The 18413-nt window shown below is 55.1% G+C and overlaps 1 protein-coding gene and 3 non-coding genes across 4 annotated transcripts in view; 2 read left to right on the top strand and 2 right to left on the bottom strand.

Moving 5' to 3' along the window:
* The window catches only part of VAC14 (VAC14 component of PIKFYVE complex), a 98309-nt gene that overhangs the window by 72957 nt on the left and 6939 nt on the right, over nucleotides 1-18413 (bottom strand). Inside the window, exons 2-10 of the mRNA XM_004754040.2 lie at nucleotides 12529-12679; nucleotides 12079-12246; nucleotides 11226-11288; nucleotides 10367-10474; nucleotides 9757-9866; nucleotides 9353-9459; nucleotides 8281-8415; nucleotides 7676-7828; nucleotides 1196-1262 (exon numbers count right to left, since the gene is read on the bottom strand). Of these exons, the coding sequence (XP_004754097.1) occupies nucleotides 1196-1262; nucleotides 7676-7828; nucleotides 8281-8415; nucleotides 9353-9459; nucleotides 9757-9866; nucleotides 10367-10474; nucleotides 11226-11288; nucleotides 12079-12246; nucleotides 12529-12679 (1062 nt within the window). The remainder of the gene's footprint in view (nucleotides 1-1195; nucleotides 1263-7675; nucleotides 7829-8280; nucleotides 8416-9352; nucleotides 9460-9756; nucleotides 9867-10366; nucleotides 10475-11225; nucleotides 11289-12078; nucleotides 12247-12528; nucleotides 12680-18413) is intronic.
* Nucleotides 6630-6700, bottom strand: TRNAG-GCC. The gene has a single exon. It is a non-coding gene; the product is annotated as a tRNA-Gly (tRNA).
* On the top strand, nucleotides 15007-15077 carry TRNAG-GCC. Its single transcript has one exon. It is a non-coding gene; the product is annotated as a tRNA-Gly (tRNA).
* On the top strand, nucleotides 15689-15759 carry TRNAG-GCC. Its single transcript has one exon. It is a non-coding gene; the product is annotated as a tRNA-Gly (tRNA).

The following is an 18413-nucleotide window of genomic DNA, read 5'->3' as shown; positions in this document are numbered from 1 at the left end:
GTCCCTTCTCAGCCCAGAAATGCAGGAAATACTACTCCTAATGACCCCATGGAATTTAGACATCAGCAAAACCCAATGTGACAAGGCATTTGGCATGGCAGGCCGAGGAAGCACTCGCTCATGATCAGCCTTGTCGGCCACGAAGCCGGCGAGCTGAGGCTCAGGTACCATGGCTCGTCCCCAAAACTGAGTACCCCCCCCACCCAGAAACCACTGTCCTGTTTCTGTCTCCCCACTGGAGAACCTCAAGGTTGGGGACCACAGTCAGGGGTCCCATCTTGGAACCTGCGGGGCTGAATGCAGGCAGGTACTTAGGAACATGAGACAACTAACGGGACGAACACACATCTACTGCCTTGCTCGGGCGATTAGGAGAGGTCCCAGGGCGATCCACATCCACAGTCCATACTCACACACTGTGAACACCCCCCCCAGAGTCCTGAGAGATGAGAACAAACGAACAAATGACACAGAAGGAGGAAAGATCCTGAAAGTCTGGGGAGAAGAGAGCCTCTTGGGGGTTGAGCGCAGATCTTCTCCTCCGGAGTGAGCCGCCCCCCAGGGCCCGGGTGCAGTGTTGAGCTCAGAGGGAAGACACCCGCGGCAGGAGAACGCCATCCGCTGCCAGCCCCACAGAAAAACTGACACGGGGCGAGTCCAGGGGACTCAGGACAGGGACAGAATGGCGAGAACTCCCTCTGGGGGGGGGGGGGAGGCCATTCCCGGCACACAGGATGTGGGCAACCGCGGGGAAGGGGACGCTCCTGCTGCTGGGCCTGCACCGCCCCCACGTGGAAGGCTGCGCAACGACAGCCGACCTGGCGCCCGGGAGAGGCCTGCGGCTGCCCGGGCTCTGCGCCCTCGGCCTCTGGAACGGCCTTCTCCTTGTCAGTCCTAACAGCCCCACATTCTCCGGACAAGCAAGAGTGCTGGGTGAAGGTGTCTGTATGTGTCTCCCTGTGACCACCACGCACTGGTGGTACTTTCACAGCTCGTACTTGCTGATCCCCAGCGGCTTCTCAGCTCTTCCCCATGGCCGCCGTCCGTCAGAGCTGCAGGAGTGGGGTCGCTGAGCGTCCTGCAGACTCCCTCCGATAGAGAGTTTGCCCTAGGTCTTCCCTGCAGTCTCCAGCACCCAGAAAGATCTAGGCTGCTTGCTTTCTATCAACACCTCCGGCTGGCACAAGCCACTTACCTGGCTGGCGCGAAGACGCTGCCGCCGCCGCCGCTGAAGCTGGAGTCACAAGAGCCATCGGGGCCTCCTGGGGACAGTGAGAGGAACAAGGGGTCATACCCGAGCGCTGCTGGGGTCTTTGGAGGGAATGAGATCCCCGCTATAAGGACACAGACTCTAGCTCCCCACACCTTAACTCTGGCTCTTGAAAAGGACTTAGCTCGGCAGCTGCGAGGATACGGTGCCACTCCTTCCCCAAAGCCTGCTGGAGAGCACCACGCTTGGAAGTTTTTAGGCGCTGCCATCTCAAAAGGAGAAGGACACCCGTGCTCACACATCTGGGAAATCTCAGAAGGGACTGCCGGCTCGAGGGCAGCGGTTGTCACAAACCACTCCTGGGACGGTCCACATTATCAGCCACCGGGGCAATGTAAATCAAAGCTCCCGGGAGGGACCACTTAACACCCACTATGGGGGCTAAAACAAAGACAGTAAGCCACGTGAGGCTGTGGAGAAACAAAAACCCCTGGACCCTGTGGGTGGGAATGTAGAACAGTGCGGATGCTCTGGCAAACTGCCTGGCAATTCCTTGAGAGCAGTTACCCTATGACCTGGCAGTTCCACTCCGAGATGGATACCCCAGAGCAAAGGGCACTTCTGGCCACACCGGAACCGCACACCATGTTCAGAGCAATCCAACTGCCGATGAGCCGATGAACGGATCAATAAAATGTGCTAGAACCGTACAATGGACTATTATTTAGCAATAACAAGGCGTGAAACACTGATATGTGCTCCAACGTGGATCAACACCGAAAACATGCCAAGGCAAAGAACCTAATTGCAAAAGCGCACATATTGTAAGGATTCCATTTGTGTGAAATGTCCAGAACGGGCAGATCTAAAAAGACAGATCATAGACTAGAAGTTACTGAGAGCTAGGGGTGAGAGCCTGTGAAACCCATTTTCTTAAATTAAAAAGAGCAAAACAAAACAAAACTCTTTTTATTTGGAAATAATTTTAGATTTTTGAAAAGTCGCAAAAATAGCGCAGAACTGTTTGCCCTTCACCCCGCTCTTCCTAGTGTTAACATCCTTTGTTACCAAACCAGAGAAAACGCACTGACACAAGACTGTGAACAGAACCAAAATGCCCCTGGTTTTTCCACTCACGCCCTTGGCTCCAGGACAGAATCCAGGAGCACTCGCTGCATTGAGTTGTCCTGGTTTCATCCCCTCCCATCGGGGACCGTTCAGCAGACTTTCCTTATCTTTCACGAACTCGGTAATACGGAAGCCCTGGCCAGTTACTCTGCAGAATATGTTGCCAAGTGGGTTGGTCGCGTGTTTTCTCATGATGAGGCTGAAGTTACATGTTTCTGGAAGAGCACCCCCACAGTGACCTGATCACCTTCTCAGTGCCTCATGTCAGGGGAGATGTGATGTCTGTGTTGTTATCACCCGATCGTGGTAGTGTCTGCTGGGTTTCTCTTCTGGGAGTTACTAGTCTCCTTTTTGTAATAAGGAAATATCTTGGAGAAGACCTGAACTTTCCCCTGCAGATTTTGCATCCATCAGTGGGGTCTGTAATAATAATGACTGTAGAGTTTCCCTAGTGGTGATCATCTGTTGTTCTCTGTCCTTCTACATTTATTAACTAGAATTCCTCTATCTGGAAAAACTGCCCCTTCCCAACCATCCATATCATTATGTATATATATTTTATTCTGTGGATTACAAAATAAAACTATTGTTGTTGTTGTATTTGTATTGTTGTTCAAATGGTACTAGCCTTGACCTCTTAGAAGCTTTAAATTATACAAGCAAAACATATTCTCATGCTAAAAATTACAAGCAAAGCAAAGCACAGCCCGTATCTCCCTAACCTTCAATCTTACTTTATTGTATGTGCAGGTAACATCTTTTGGTTAGGCAAATATCCCTCACCAACTTTTGCTTTCCTTCGTTTTGTTCTGTAATATAAATGGAATCATAGGATATTTTCTTCCTTTTTTTTTCTTTTTGGTCCTACCTTGTAGTATGTCTTAAAGCAGTGCTGTTCCTGTGGACCACAGACCACCCCCAGTCCCCAGGTAAAGAGAGCCTTGATTTCCATGTTGAACAGAAAGGCTCTGAGCTGCTACCTGTCTCCTCTAGTACCAGAGGCCCTTTAGGGGATGGGGCACAGCTTGGTGGGGACAGGTGTGGCCTGGGACTGATGAAACATGTCTGGACTCAAACGGAGGAGGACTTGCAGGGAAGCCTGGGTGAGCCAGCCTGGACCGGCAGCCAGGACTCCATGCCCCTGGCAGCCTCTTCCCTCTTAACTTCTAGAAACATGCACATTTGTAGATGAAATGACCCAGTGTCAGAAACAGGCATTAAATTAATTCCGATTGTTTCCTAACTTTCACTCTTCCCCTCCCTGACGCGTCCTCCTATGTGAGCGCACGTCTCTGGGATCCCACGTTGGGGGGTGCTGCTGGGGGAAGGGTCAGGCATTCTAGGTTTTAACCTACATTGCTAAGTTGTTCTTTAGGAAGGTTCTACTGGTGACAAATGCACTTCAGGAACGCAGGAGCAGTTGATCCCCAGCAAGCCTCACACAGGGGTCTTAGTAATTTTTCACATTTTTGCCAAGCTGATGAGTAAAAATGGTAGACTGTCTTGCTCTGCAGTGCTCCCATTCCCAGTCAAGCTGTACATCTGTGGCTTCCAGTTTTGGATTATTCCCTCCTCAGGGAGCCAGGGTGTGAGCAGTGCCAGCGGCCCGGTCTCAGAGCCCTTGGGCCCAAGTCTGAGCCCGGACTCCTGTAGGCAGCAGCTGTGTGACCCCGGGCGGCTCACCTGACTTTGCTGCCAGTCCCTCACCTGTATGACAGGGTAACCAGTGCCTACCGCACGGGCTCGTCAGGACAGTATGTGAGCTCACACCTGCTTCACCGGGAGCTTGATTTCCTAAGCACAAGTTCTTAAACGTTATGGCTTCCGACACAGGCCGCCAAACAGATCGACCACACACCGTATTTCCCTGACTTACTCCGCACCTCTCTCTCACGGAACGCTTCCTCCCCGCGAATCTCCACAGGGCACGTGTCTTTCCTTTACAGTCAGAGTCAAATACTGGGCGCAGTGGGGGCTGAGTGGAAGCTAAGGAGAAGGAACAGATCAGTTCAGATGCCTGACACGGACCTGGAGTGGAGCCCCCCGTCCTGTGCGACCACATGGAGGGCCACACGTGATTAAGTGGTTGAGCAGCTGTGGGTCTGGCCCTGAGCTCCTTGCGGGCAGGACCCGGGTCCAGTCCACCTGCATCTGCAGGGCCCACAGATGCTGCTGAGAGGTCCAGGCCCGTCAAAGTCTCGCTAATGGATGGAGTCCATTACACGCCCACCAACGGGGGCTGGCAGCCCTCTCCTGAGACGCTATTTACAGCTCTGCCCCCTCACCTGTGACACGAACTTCTATCCCTGACCCTCTACGGTCCCTCATTTAGGCCCTACCAGGGCCATATTACCATCTGGGGAAGGCTGGTCATAAATAACTAGGACCTAAAAGCCCTGCACTGAGAGCCTTGCTGAGTAGGTAGGTATGTGCTACGCATGCGTTATAACAATTTGACATGAAAGCGCCTGTTCCTGAGAGTGTCTGGCCTTTGCCACGTGCTAAAAGCTTTATAAGCAAATATCTCGCTTAAAACTGACCATCACACTATAGGTTTGCTATTATTATTGTTACCCAAATAAGGAACCGGAGACTTAAAAGGCTCAGTGACTTGTCCAAGGGCAACAGAAAGGAGGTTAGTGAAGCCAGGACTCAGCAGCAGGCCGCTCTGACTCCAGAATCGAGACCAGGACTCTTGAGACACTCAGGCAGCATCATGGAGGGGAAGAGGGAACACAGATTAGATCAAGGGCTACAGGCACTTGGAGCAAGGACACTGCATTATGGACTCCTGAAGTGGCAGGGCCAAGGGGAAGCCAGAGCAAGTGGAGAGGGGCTGGGGACAGTGTGGCACAGCGGAGGCGCCATGGCCAGCGGTGAGGGCGAAGTGCACGCATGCACGTGTATGCCCACGCACAGAGGTCTGGCTGATAAGCCTCGTCATGGATCTTATCTCCCCCAGCAACCCAGTGCTCCCCAAGGATGAGGGAGAGGAGGCAGGAATTCCTGCCGCTGGCCAGGTAACCAGCGCTGGAGCAGTGTGCAAAACAGTAAGGAGAAAAAGGGCCAGAGGCGGGGATGAACCTGTTGACTCAACCAGCTGAATCATCGCCGTCTCCTGGCTGGCTGGGGCCTTCTCCCAGCCCTTTGGCACAGTTGTGGTTACAAACTGAGCAGGTCTGCGTGGATGTGGAGCCCCAGATTAGCTGTCATCATCTCTAGGAACTACTAGAAACTGAGCTTTGCATCTGCTGAAATGCTGTTTATGAGGCAGTAAAAGCCAGAGCCAAGCTGCCTGACTGTATCCCGGTCTGGCGTGAGAGCCTCCTAAGCAGGGAGCTGCTGCAAGAGTGCTTAGGAAAATGATCGAAAAAAGTGAAAGAAGCTACATTGGCTGGCAGCGGCACCCTGGTTTCTGGCAGGCGACGGGACTCCTGTGGAACCCCAGTGCTCTGGCTGGGGTTTTTAGCAGCTGCCACGACCTGCAGAAGACAGTGGTTCCCTCCCACAGGGCCTGACGTGCTGCCACATAAGCAGAAAAGGTGGGGTTGGGGCTGCTAGGTTCCACTTTGGGGGACGAGGCAATTTTCTTTAAAAAATAAGACATATTTCATGTAACATAAAACTCACCATTTTAAAGCATACAACTTGATGGTTGTTTGTAAAACCACCAAGTTCTGTAAGCTCACCACTATTTAATTCTAGAACATTTCCATCACCCCCCCGAAGACATCCAGGATATCCGGGGATCCAATTCCCTCTTTCCCTCCGCCTTGGCAACCATTATCCTACTTTCTGACTCAATGGGTTAAGAGGCATTAACTGTTAAAGTCAGTATAAAATACAACTTCTCCGTGTTGCAATTTCTCAAGCAAAAAACAAAACAAAGCAAAAAAAAACAAAAACCAGAAGAAGCCATCCCACAAACAAAAAAAGCAGGATGTGGGATTATGTAAACTGTATAATCTCACATATATATGTATATGTGTATACATATATACATGGAAAACATACATCTTATTAGGTTATATATATGTAATGGGAAAAAATGCCAAGATTACATTAATTCCCTCTTGTAGGGGGCAGTCTTGCTTCTTTATATTTTTCTCTACTTTCCAAATTTTCTAAAATGAGAATCTAAAAATGAAAAGATGATAAAATACTCAAAGTACAGTAAGCAGGTCTATTCCTGAGATTCTAGTTTCTCCTGGTAAGAAAGTTCCTGCCTTGAGAGGAGCTTTATCTTCCCAAATTTTCTTTTTCGAGGAGCTATCCAAAAGGTTACAGCTACTGCATTGGCTGGGAATCGAACCCGGGCCTCCCGCGTGGCAGGCGAGAATTCTACCACTGAACCACCAATGCTCCACTTGTGGGCTGCTGTGTCTCCAGCTGTTTTGCTGCTCTGGCTCACCAAAGCGATGCACAGCTGTAACCTGACCCTAGAGCTGGTCCGGCATATGGAATGCTGCTGCTCCGGCCAGCCAAGGCCAGGCCAGGAGGCCCATGGGGCTCAGGTGCCTGACGTACTGCTCAGATGTTCAAGAGAAGTTGGAGTATGGCAACGGGAGAAATTCTTAGAAATTCTTTTGGCTCCTGGAAGTAAGGTTCCAGACCTGAGTCTGTTAGCCTTAAAAATGTGAGTCAGCCCCACATCAGTTTACTCTCTGGCTGACTCCGCAAAGGAGAACATCAGCTCATCAGGGTCCTCTCACAGAAGACAGAAGCCTCTTAGTAAAAAAAAGTCAGAGTTTTGAGATAAGATTTAGAGAATCAGAGTTTGAGTTTGAGATAAGATTTAGAGAATCAAACTCTAGACTCTAATTGACCTAAGAGTGGTCTTCCTCCTGTTTTGGAGAAAGAAGACAACAATGTCAGAAGAGTCGAAAGGACGGCCGAGCCATTTCATTTTGCGAAGACCCCGACTTGGGCAGCGCAATCCCCAGGACGGAAGAGGCTGCGTCCGCAGCGTTCTTAGCCTCCTCCCCGGAGTGGCCAGCACAGTCAAGGCAGCCAGCTTCTGGGCCGCTGGATGTTTATGGCCAAGATCCACACAAGCCCTGCAACCTGGACCACTCTGCCAGGCTCCAGAGCTTCCCACATCGGAAACAACCATTTCCTGCACCCGGACACAGAAAAAGGTTTTAGAAAGGCTTAACCCAGATCCTGGTCGTGTTCCCTGTGCCCGTCTGTAGAAGGGAGAGAACAGCCACTGCTACCTCCCTGGGTAGTTACCAGAATTACATGAACTAACACCTGGGAAGTCCCCAGGGCTGGTTCACGGAGGCCCCACATCAAGTCACCCTGGGAGGGCAGGGGCAGGAGGCAGAGCCCACTCACCACTGGGTGTCCCTTCCTGCGTGGCCAGGGAATCATCGGGGTTGGGTTCTGCCTGCCTCTGCAGCACTGGCTTCGGCTCGTCAGGCTCGTCATCCTCAGGGGTGACCAGCTTCATCAGGCTTTGGTTGCACACGTTGGCCACCTCTTTGATGCCTGAGTCCACTGATGTAAGGAGTAGCCGCACCCTAGGGGTATTCCCTAAACCTGATGTCACTGGCATTGGTCAAGAACTCGGTCCCTCCCAGGGGTGGATTAGCGGACAGTCTGCCCTGAGTCCCCGCGAAATGCTCTTGTCCTTTCGTAGGACCTTTCCCGGTGGGCTTCCTTCCAACAGGACTCCCCAGGGAAGTGTGAGCTTGTGGGCCTGCAACTGTGGGACCTGGAAGAGCTGCTCCAGATCTGTAAGCAAGCAGGAGAGGCCTGGGGGCAGCAGTGGTAGCGCCATGTCCCTGGTGCTGCCCCAGCACCCCCTATCCGTGTCCTGCTCTGCTGCTGGCTTCCTAGGTGCCAGGGGCTATCTGGAGGTATGATGGATCATAAGGGAAGCCCCATGCTCCCACACCCGGGTCCTGCAATGTCACAGCCTCCTTTGGAGCAAAGGATACTTTTCTTGCGGTCATCGTAGGCCAGGCAGGGCAAGACAGCCGTCAGGATCCCGGAAGAGTAGGGCAGCATCACCCGGCCAGCCAGCTGGATGAACTCCCGCATCCAGCACATGGCCGTCAGCTGGATCAAGTCATCTGGAAGAGGAATCGGTGGGTTCCAGGAGGGTCGGCTCGAGCAGCCGGAGTGCTCCCTCCCACTGAGCAGAGCCTGAGGAAGGGACTGGGGGAAACCCGAGGGCCTGCACTGCTTCTAGCCTCATGGATACTCTCCTGCCTTCCAAAGATCCACGCAGGTGCCAGGTGGGAGGGCACGACAATGTTGCCGCAGACGTAAGAGCGGCCAGGATTCGCCACCCTCTGCACCCAGAAAGGGGCTCCACAGCTGCTCTCATCAAGGGGTGACTTCACTTCCCCATTGCTTGAGTCTGGGCTGGCCTTCCTCCTGCGGCCAGCAGTGGTGTCAGAAGTGAAGGTGTGGCGGGTTCAAGTCCAGGCCTCTGGAGGCCTTGCTCCCCTCTACTACAGGTCTTAGGACCTCACGGATGCCATGTGAATGCATCTGGGCCGGCATGCTGGACAATGAGACACATGGACCAACGCTCCCTGCTTCCCAGGTGCCAGCCGGCTAACTGGGAGACATGAGTGAGGCCATCCCAGACCATCTGGCCTCAGGGGACCCCTCAGTGGACTGTGGCTGTATAACCAAGTGCGGCTAAGCCTGGCCCAGGTGAACGGAGCTACCCGGCCGACCTAGAGATTCCCGACCAACACTAAGTAGCCCCGCCGTGAGGCAGTCAGTTCTGCGGGGGTTTGATACTCAGCAGAAGCTCATGGATAAAGTCCCAACCTGCAAGCATTTCAATTCCCGGTGAAATGCCAAGACGGTCTCTAGTTCTTACTCCAAGGTCAGAACAAGTGCAAGGGCCTCCACAGTGGGGGGAGGACCTGATCTCCCTCCCTCAGGGACCCACCACCGCACTGCCCCAGTCCAGTTGGGGGCAGGTTCATACTCCCACCGGGGCTCTTGCTGCTTCCAAGGAGGTGGCGGTGGCCACGGGGCCTTCATACCCACCTGTGGTCTGGCAGTGGATCACCAAGATGTTGGCCATCTCTGCAAACTTAACACTGGAGGGATTCTTCTTAATTTCTTTCAGGAATTCTCCAAGGACCACCTCACACCTACCGATGAGAGGAGGAGAAGGAAAATAGCATGCACCAGCCAGGGCTGGAGGACCCTCTCCCGGAGCCCGCTTCTGCCCTGGGGGGGCCTTCTGAGAGGGGACCACACTTCGCAGCTGCCGGATGGCTATATTCTAGAGGCTGGGGGTAGACGAGCTCTCTGCTTCCTGCGAGGCAGGAAGCACATGAGCCAGGACTGAGAGACTGAACTTCTTCCCCCGCAGCCACCCCTCTGCTGGGTGTGGGGGGCGGGGTGTGTGCGAACCGAGCAGCTGCCCGCCCCCTCCCTCCACTCACATTTTCCGAATCTCTTTGCCGTTGTCTCCCAGGATCTGGAAGAGCCCATCCAGGATCTCCGGCAAATAATCCAGCAGGTTGATGTCTGGCACAGACTCCAGAACCAGGATCTGACCCAGGGAAAGAAATAGGGAGGGAAAGTTATACCAGCCTAGGATCCCTCGTCTCCTCCTCACCAGTGCTCTGGGACTGGGCAGGGAGAAGGCGGCCCTGCTGCTGATGTGTTTCATGGCCCTACAGCAACCCCCTCCACTGCCCCAGACAGGGCTTTTGTTAAACATGCGGGAGAACGGTGACTTGGCTCCAAGGGAGAAGAGAAAGGACAGACAAGGCTCAGGTATGGCTGCTGACAGTGGCACCCCCAGCTTTAAAGAGACATGGGGGTGTTTCCCGGGACAAGAAAAGAACTGCATCATCAGGGGCAAACACGACGGGCTTTGGGGCAGACCGAAATAAGCGTGTCTGGATGACCTTATGTAACTGGACCTTAGAGATTTAACAATGAGGCTACTCTCAGCCACAGGAACTGCCCAGGCTGTGCCAGAGGGCAGATTCTACTGCACCAGAGGCTCCTTATGGCTGGAGAAACTGTCATGGGGCTGGCCCTTACCCAGGAGATGATGAACTGTCGGGCGTACTGGTTGTTGGAGTAAATCCTCTCCCTCAACAAAGGGATGAAGCCCACCAGGTCGAACTTGTTGCTTTCCGTCACAATGTCCTGTGGATCAAAGACACATGAGCTGCTGAGAGCCAGAGGCCAAGGGCAGCCTGACCTGACTGAATTATGGGCCCAGGGTCTAGCTCCAGGGGTCAGGGGGCCGCAGACAAAAATGACAGAGCTCCGGCTACAGAGGAGAGGTCCCAGAGCAACTGCCCTCGCAACAGGCCAAGGGAAGAGCAAAAACACTGGGATAAAAGCAGGAATCAGAGTCAAGAGGATAATCATACAGTAAAACCCTACATCTGATCACACGCCCTGGTACGCTGACCATCAGCAGCCCTCTGTCACTGGGAGCAGGGTGGGAATGGCAGGGGATGGCCATTCTTCCTTGTCCTGGGTGTGGCTAGCAGGAAGGATATTTAGGGTGATAAAATGTTTCTGTATTCTGATTGTGCTGGGTGACACAAGTCTGTACACCTGTCACAGAACTGTACACTGAAGGCGTCTGGACGGCTCAGCTCATTAAATGGCTGCCTTTGGCTCAGGTCATGATCCTGGCGTCCTGGGACTGAATCCACTTCTCCCTCTCCTTCTACCCTTCCCCCTGGTTGTGTTCCCTCTCAAAAAAAAAAAAAAAATACACAAATCAATGAAATAAACAAGAAGCGTACACCAGAGTCCCTTCTACTGTACATAAATGAAAAAATTTTTGAAAAATAGGAAGAGTGACCCCAAAGACAGAATTTATAAGCTGTATAGACAGATGGAAGAGACAGATTCCAAAATATAAGTAGGAACCAAGTACTACCTTTAAAAGGCGGTCTAGGAGCTCAGATCCACTCTTCACATTGGGGTCTGGGTCTGCAGCCAACTACGAGAGATCCAGAAACAGAGAGATGATTACAGTCAATATACGGGACCAGGAAGCTACTAAGTCCCTGGCAGGAACCTCCTTCAGGGACTCAACCCAAGGATGGCAGGGAGGTAGGTGGGGAGGCAGGGACAGGCAACATGGCACGTGGCTGAGGAACGGACATATGCAGACTTCTGGTTCCACGCGGGGACCTCTGGCACCGGCTGCCACCAGGCCAGGTACTGGGTTCCCACCAGCCTTCCTCAAGGGTTTCCCATCCTAACACACTGGGTCCTTGCTCTGCTCTGGGAGGCGGGGACCGAGGCGGTGGCCCGGGGACAACTGGGGCGGTCGGCCAGGCTGCAAAGCTTCGAGGCCACTCTGCCCAGAGGTGCGCCCGGAGGACGCTGTGTCAGGGGCTCCTCGGCCTTTGTAAGCAGAGCTTTTCCCAGCGCTTACAGGCGGTGCTGCCCTCGCGGGGGAAATACAGTCTGTACTAGGGATTCACCGTCTTCGCCTTCTGTAAGGGAGACTGGGACTCCTCAAACTACCTGTGTTTCTGCTGCACTCTGGGGGACTGACACTTTCATCAACTGTGATAAAAATCAGATACTAGAGAAGTGGGAAAAAAAAAAAAATCAAACGTCCCTGCAAGGCCATGAGACAATGACGAGACTGCACAGACGGCAGGCGCCCGCAGGCCTGCGTTCATCCGCTCGCCTGCCTCTGCGGGGAAGGGCCCCAGGGGTCCCGTGGGGGCCAGGCAGGCTCAGGCTCAGGCCGGCCCTGGGCAGTGGGGGGCAGTCACCTTGCTGAGCCCGTCGAAGAGCACGTTGAAGTGGGGCAGCACGGCGCCACGGGCCACCTTGACGATGTTGTACAGCGCCTCGCACGCGTAGTAGCGCAGCCGGCTATCGGCGTCGTTGAAGCAGGTGAGCACGGGCTCGATGAGCTCCTTCAGGTACAGCCCCGAGTCCTGCAGGGAGGGGGTCAGGAGGAGACACAGCTCATGGTGGGCCAGGCCATGGGCCCACAGCCCCCCACCCAGCCCCAGCAGACATCCCCGCTCCCCTGGAGCGGCTCAGGCCTTCGGTTGAGGCCTGGCTTTGGGCAAGTCAGCCTCCCGGGCCAGAGGCCACACGGGTCTCGGGGTGGCGAGGATGGCGGTAAAGCAGAAGTCTGCGGCAGACCGCTGGGGCCGGGCGGTGAAAGCGAAGGCCACAGCTGCTGCTTCTGCCCCTTCAGGAGAAAGGCCCACCTTGCCCAGTGCGATGGAGCAGGCGGCCAGGCCGATGAGGCCCCCCTTCCGGCTGTGGGGGTGCTGAGACAGGGCAAACTCCTGAGATAGGGTCTGGATCACATGCTTGATCTGCACGGTGTTGTTCTGGGCCACGAACTCCCGGACCAGCCTGGAGAGAGAGGAGAGAGGAGCCGCAGGGCAGTGGGGTCAGGCCTCCCCTCCCCGGCTGCTGGCTCCAGGGCCAGGGATGGGGCAGGGAGATGACCCGTTTAGAAAGAGGAATCGGAAGTCCTGCACCTCAGGGTGGGCCTTTCCCGGTTCCGATGCCGACTGGAAGGTACTGGCGGAGTGACAGGTCGTTTCCCTGTTCTGGGTCACAGTTTCTGTCTGTATACAGCAGAAAGGGGAACCACAGACCCACCTCACCTCTGGGAGTCTGAGAGAATGCAAGGGAATGTCTTGCTGGGGACCAAAAAACGGCAGCATGAGCAGCTGGTGCACCACCCTTGTTCGACACTGGCTCCGCCCCCCAATCCCGCACCCGAGAGGGCTTCTTTGCGTCTGTGCCATCGCGTCCATGGATGGCTCTGCATCAGGTTCCAGTCCGGGGGCAAGATCCACACACAAACAAGTAAATGGCGCAATGTGGTGTGACTGATACAACGGGAGCCAGAAAAATGCCGTGCGCTCGTCTTCTTGGGCTGAACAGGAGGTGCCCTGTGGTCACCCTGGAGGATGGTCCCACGGCAGGCCCTGCCCGGAGAGGCGGAGAGCAGAGAGAGGCCCTGTTCTGTCACAAGCCAGATCTGGAAAATGCCCGCAGGCGCTTTTCAAGTAAAGGGCAAGGTACAGGAGAGAGACTGGCCAAAGGCAAAGAGCCCTGAAAAACATGGTATATTTAGAGAAGAACAGGAGTTTGGCCTGTGGAAGGAGTGGCCAGACAGTTCAAGGAAGACAACCCAGTGGCAGTTTTCCAGCAACAAGATGACATGCTCAGATCTATGTTTTAATTAGGTTATTCCCGGTGGCGGCCTAGAGAGGCTAGGCTGTGGGGGTGGCTTTGACGGGAGACCGAAAAACCTCAGGGTCAGGAAGGCGGCCTGAAACACGCCTGAGGCAGTGGGAAAGAGCAGGAGGGGCTGCTTTACTTCGAAGACAAGAGCATCAGGAATCCATGGAACATGGAGGCCAGGAAAAGCAGGTTGGCCTCCAAGGTGTCCACCTGGGAAGTAACGCTGAGGGAGAAGGGTGGTCTAAGGAGGCCCCTGGCGTGGAAGGGAGCTCCTGTGGTCACGCTGGGGGGCGATCCCACGGCAGGCCCTGCCCGGAGTGGAGGAAAGCACGGGGGAGCCCGGTTCCATCACAGACCGTCTCCGAGAACTGATCACCAGCCCCCCAGATAACTGATGCGGAGTTAAGGCCTGGGTGTCAGGGACATCTTCCCAGAAGTGCGATTTCAGCCGGACCTTGAAGGAGGCAGGGAGAGAGAAGGAAACAGGGGCGTTCCGGGCAGGAGGAAACATAAGAGCCAAGCTTGTCTGGGGCCCCAGAGAACAGAGCAGCAGCGGGAGACCTACCAGGATGGGCTGGCTGCGGCCATCCTGGCCGTCTCAGATTAGGGAGAATCAGTCTCGCAGCATGGGTAACGACGAAGCTTCTTACGGTTTTTGAGAGTACAGGGAAAGTGTCTTAAGGAGCTGTGAGATGGACGGAGCCCATCCCATCGTCCAGGCGTGAGGGAGACTGCTACCAGGGGGGCAGCCAAGGGGCCGTCTACAGAATACGGACTTCTCAAAGCAGCTGCCTGGACTCACTGGCTACCTGCTCTGTGTCCATCGTGGCGGGCCCACTGCTCGCCTGCTGCATGAATGGGGTTCTCAGAGAATTTTATGGACAGTTAAGTCCAAAAGGTATCAATTCGTCCATGTGGCTCCAGCTCAGTGTCAGGAAGCTGCCAGGAATAAGAGCTGTCCAAACGTAAACGAGCCGCCTCAGGAGGCAATGATCACTCCCACAAAACGGCTGTTCAATGAGGGGTTGACACGATTTGATGAAGATTTAATACAGCAAGTTATATTGGGCCAAGCTGAGCACAGCTGTGCACAGAACAGGCCCGGCTCCCGAGCTCGTGGATGTGGGAGCAGGGATGGGCACTTCAGGAAGGTGGTGTATGAATGGCCTGCGAGGTGCCTCTTTTTTTTTTTTTTAAATCTTTATGGGGTGAAATTCCACCAAGCCCACCCCAGGGGGCTGAGGGCTCTGGATGGGCTAAGGGCGTCGAGGTGCAAGCTCAATGCCCCATATGCCAAACCCCTCCTTCCCCCTCTTCCCAAAGCAGCCTAATAAGTCCCAGCAAGGATGGTTCTCTGTAAACCAGTCTGGCTTCCCAAACTGGACAAACTAGCCAGGTGAGGCAGTGATCTGCTGGAGCTCCCGAGTACCCACAGACACAGCCACTTGAGAAAAGCCGGGCAGACCCGTCACAGAACAGCTGGAGCATTGGTGGTTCAGTGGTAGAATTCTCGCCTGCCACGCGGGAGGCCCGGGTTCGATTCCCGGCCAATGCAGAGCTGATCTTTTTGCCTTTTCCTGGCAGGCTTCCCCTCACACAGAGATCCTGCTGGAGGAACCAATCTCCTCAACCCAGCTGGCCTACCGCAGCCCAGGGCACTGTGAATTTGACCTTACCTCCCTGCTCAGTGAGCCAAGGAACAGCAGCTGGGCTCTCCAAGAAGGCACCACTGGCCGTGGGGACCACGGCCTTCACGCCCTCCACCCGTGAGGGACTCCGCCTGGCCGGGCTCTGGCGGGAAGCTGGGGTGAAACCCGAGAACCGTTAAGCAGCTCAGCACACGGTGGGCATGGAACGGGGAGCCACACATGTGAGGGGCACAAAGTCATTTGAAATCTCCATGTGCTTTTGGCTACTGAGGAGGGACCCCAGCTCTGGTTTCTGTCCTGATGTCTGAAGGCAAAGCAACTTCTCTCTCCCTCTCTTTCTTGCACACACACCGTCTGCCTCCTTTCTTCAGCTCTGGAGCCGAAGCTCTGTGTTCCCGCAGCTGTGCTGATGTGGCAGCATCAGAGCCTGGCCTTATAGTCTATGAATCAGCAGAGCTATAAGGAGGCTCAGGATGGGGGTTAAAGGGAGGTGCTCACACAGCTGCTCACAGCTGGAGCATTGGTGGTTCAGTGGTAGAATTCTCGCCTGCCACGCGGGAGGCCCGGGTTCGATTCCCGGCCAATGCAAACAGCAGAATTTTTTTTTTTTTTTTTTTTTTTGAATCCCAGAAGACTGGATTTGAGAGGTCACACTGCCTAAAGAGTATGCAACTACAGTCTGAGAACTGAGAAGGACTTGTTTCTAGCTGAGTTTTAAATATCTTTGATGAAAAATACTCAGTGTCTCAGACTTCACAAACATCTAGAACCCGTGCCTCCCTGTTCTTGAGGAGGCCAGGGTAAGGGGATCACCAAAGCCACTGAAAGCAGCTGTGCCTCCCGCTCCTGCCAGAGAGGCTGCCTGGGGACTCTGGGTGCCAAGAGCCCTCCTGAGGAAGCCAGGTCGTGCTTGCGCTCAGGACGACTTCGAGCAGCACCCAGAGCGGGACTGAGCACACCCATAAGGCTTCAGCAGGGCACCCGCCAGAGAGCCAGCCATGCCAGTGGCGTGTGCCACCCCGGAACCGTGGCCTCGCCTGTCTGCCTGCTTCAGGCTGCAAAGGTCCCTGAGCACCTGGCAAGGGCACTCTTCCCTCTCTTGGAGCAGCATACGGATGCGTTCCCTGGCATGAGGGGCTCTCTGCTGGGGTAAGGCTGGGGAGGAAACCAGGTGGCACCCAGGACTTGCATGCAAAGCAGAGACAGAACGATCCGGTGAGAAGCCTGTGAGGCGAGAAGGGCCGGCAAGAGGGAGCAGGCCTGCCATCTGGTGGGGAGGGACCGGGCATGGCTTCGCAAGGGTCATGAGAGAGGCTCTGAAGAATGAGTAGTGTTTGTTCGGGAACTGTTGGGGACCAGGAAGCCCAGACAGAGGAAGAGCGTGAACGCTGGCTCAGAGGACGGAGGGAGGCATCCGGTTTGGCAGAGTGAAGGACACAGGTGGAGAAGAAACGGGTGACAGGGCCGGTGAAGCTGCTCCCGGGCTTGCGCATGGCAAAGGAACGGGCATTTACGTCTGGTGACAGGGAGGAGCCACGGAAGGTAAGAGCGATCTGCAGCGGAGGGTGGTGAGGGTCCCGATGGTGTCGGGGAGCTCCGAGAAGTCTGAAGACCTCAGAGACCGCACGGTGCGGATGGGAGGAATGGGGCTCTAATGCTGGGGCGACAGCCGGCACGAGCACCAGGGTCTCCAGATGGCAGGGGACGGGCAAGCAGGAGGCTGGTTTGTATTTAGCAACCCCTCCCCCACGCCCCCTGCCTCGGAAGCCCAGGAGCACTTCTCACATGCTCGACACCAACACCATCGGCCTCCCCACCCGAATCCTTCCAGGGCTCAACACAGGGCACCTCAGGCCACAGCAAAAGTAGTGACTCGTTTAAGTCTGGAGGCCCCAGAGCCCCGCACACTTGGGGATATGTTGAAGACAAGAAAATGGTTCCCCCAGAAGGGGAAGACATCAGAACACGAGCTCACCAATGCCAGCAGCCTGGAGGACACTGGGGCTGGCTCGGTGGGACAGGCCCTGGGGCTCCAGTGGGAAAAGCTGTCTCACAAGTCACGGCCATACTCTTTGCCTGGCACTCAGGGCCACCACAAGAGCACTGGGCTGGCCTTGCTCGTCTTACTGCCCTGTGTAACCGTCCACTCTAGACAGAGCCGCCTTCGCCCTGTAAACCCGGGCCCTGCTCCCTCTGGTCCTAGGGCCCCACTCCCTGGGAAAGCTGCTGCTCCACATCCCACCCAGCCTTCAAAGCCTACAAATCCACCCCCCTCCCCCTGCTTCTCTGGAACATCCCAGGAAGGGGTCACTCCTCCTCTGAATTCAGGAGTCGTCAGTGACCCTCTCATTCTCTTCCCAGCAACACACTGGTGAATGCCACTGTCACTCTCAGGTGTGTATTTCTGTCTCCACAGTCCCTTGACTGAAGTCCCTGAGGACAGACTGGAGCCCCTGTGTCTCTCATGCCACCCCTCTTGGGGTCTTGTGCTATGTACACAGGACGTGCGGGACAGCCAGCGCGGCCTCCCTCTCGGGGTCTTGTGCTGTGTACACAGGACGTGCGGGACAGCCACTGCGGCCTGGGGACGGGGCCGAGGGGCCGGCAGCACTGCAGGACACTGCGAGCTGTGGGGCAAACACGGCCAGAGCCCCACGTTGCCATACAGGCGACACGGGGTGGCCTTACTCTTCTAAACCTACCCGGCTAGCTTAACCAGCCAGGGTCCTCAGCCCTGAGCGTTAGGATTCAATTCAGGAGGAGCAAAGGGCACCATTACTGGCTCCCAAAGGCACAGCATGGAGGGCTCAGGTCACCTGAGCTGGGGCTGGGAAAAATGCAGAAGCCATGGTGCGCTCCGGAGGCCTCTGTCCAAACACGTGCTCCAAAACAGGCCCAGCGACAAGACTCGCCTTTTCAGGCAAGACTCGCCTTTCCACTTCGCAAGAGCATGCAGAGAGAAAAACGCACTACAAAGGGAGGCAGAGTTAAGTGAAGTTGAAACTCCAGGCAGTGCCGGCTGCAGGCCGAGCCTCTCTTCAAAAGCCTGCACTGTTTCCTCTTTCATCCACGGCTGCGAGCCACAGGCGGGGATCTGAAGCCGCACTAGTTTTGAAGTGAGTACCTGGCCTAGAAACTCGCACGATCACAAATCCCTGGGACCCTCCTGGACATAAAGGTCACAGGCTCTACTGTTCTGTGTACTGGGGAAGAGGGGCTGAGGAGGTGTCCTTAGAGGCTGC

Source organism: Mustela putorius, unplaced genomic scaffold (assembly GCF_011764305.1).
Source record: "Mustela putorius furo isolate JIRA1106 unplaced genomic scaffold, ASM1176430v1.1 tig00000174_pilon_pilon_pilon, whole genome shotgun sequence".
Taxonomy (NCBI): Eukaryota; Metazoa; Chordata; class Mammalia; order Carnivora; family Mustelidae; genus Mustela; species Mustela putorius.
This window is presented reverse-complemented; position numbering and strand designations above follow the sequence as displayed.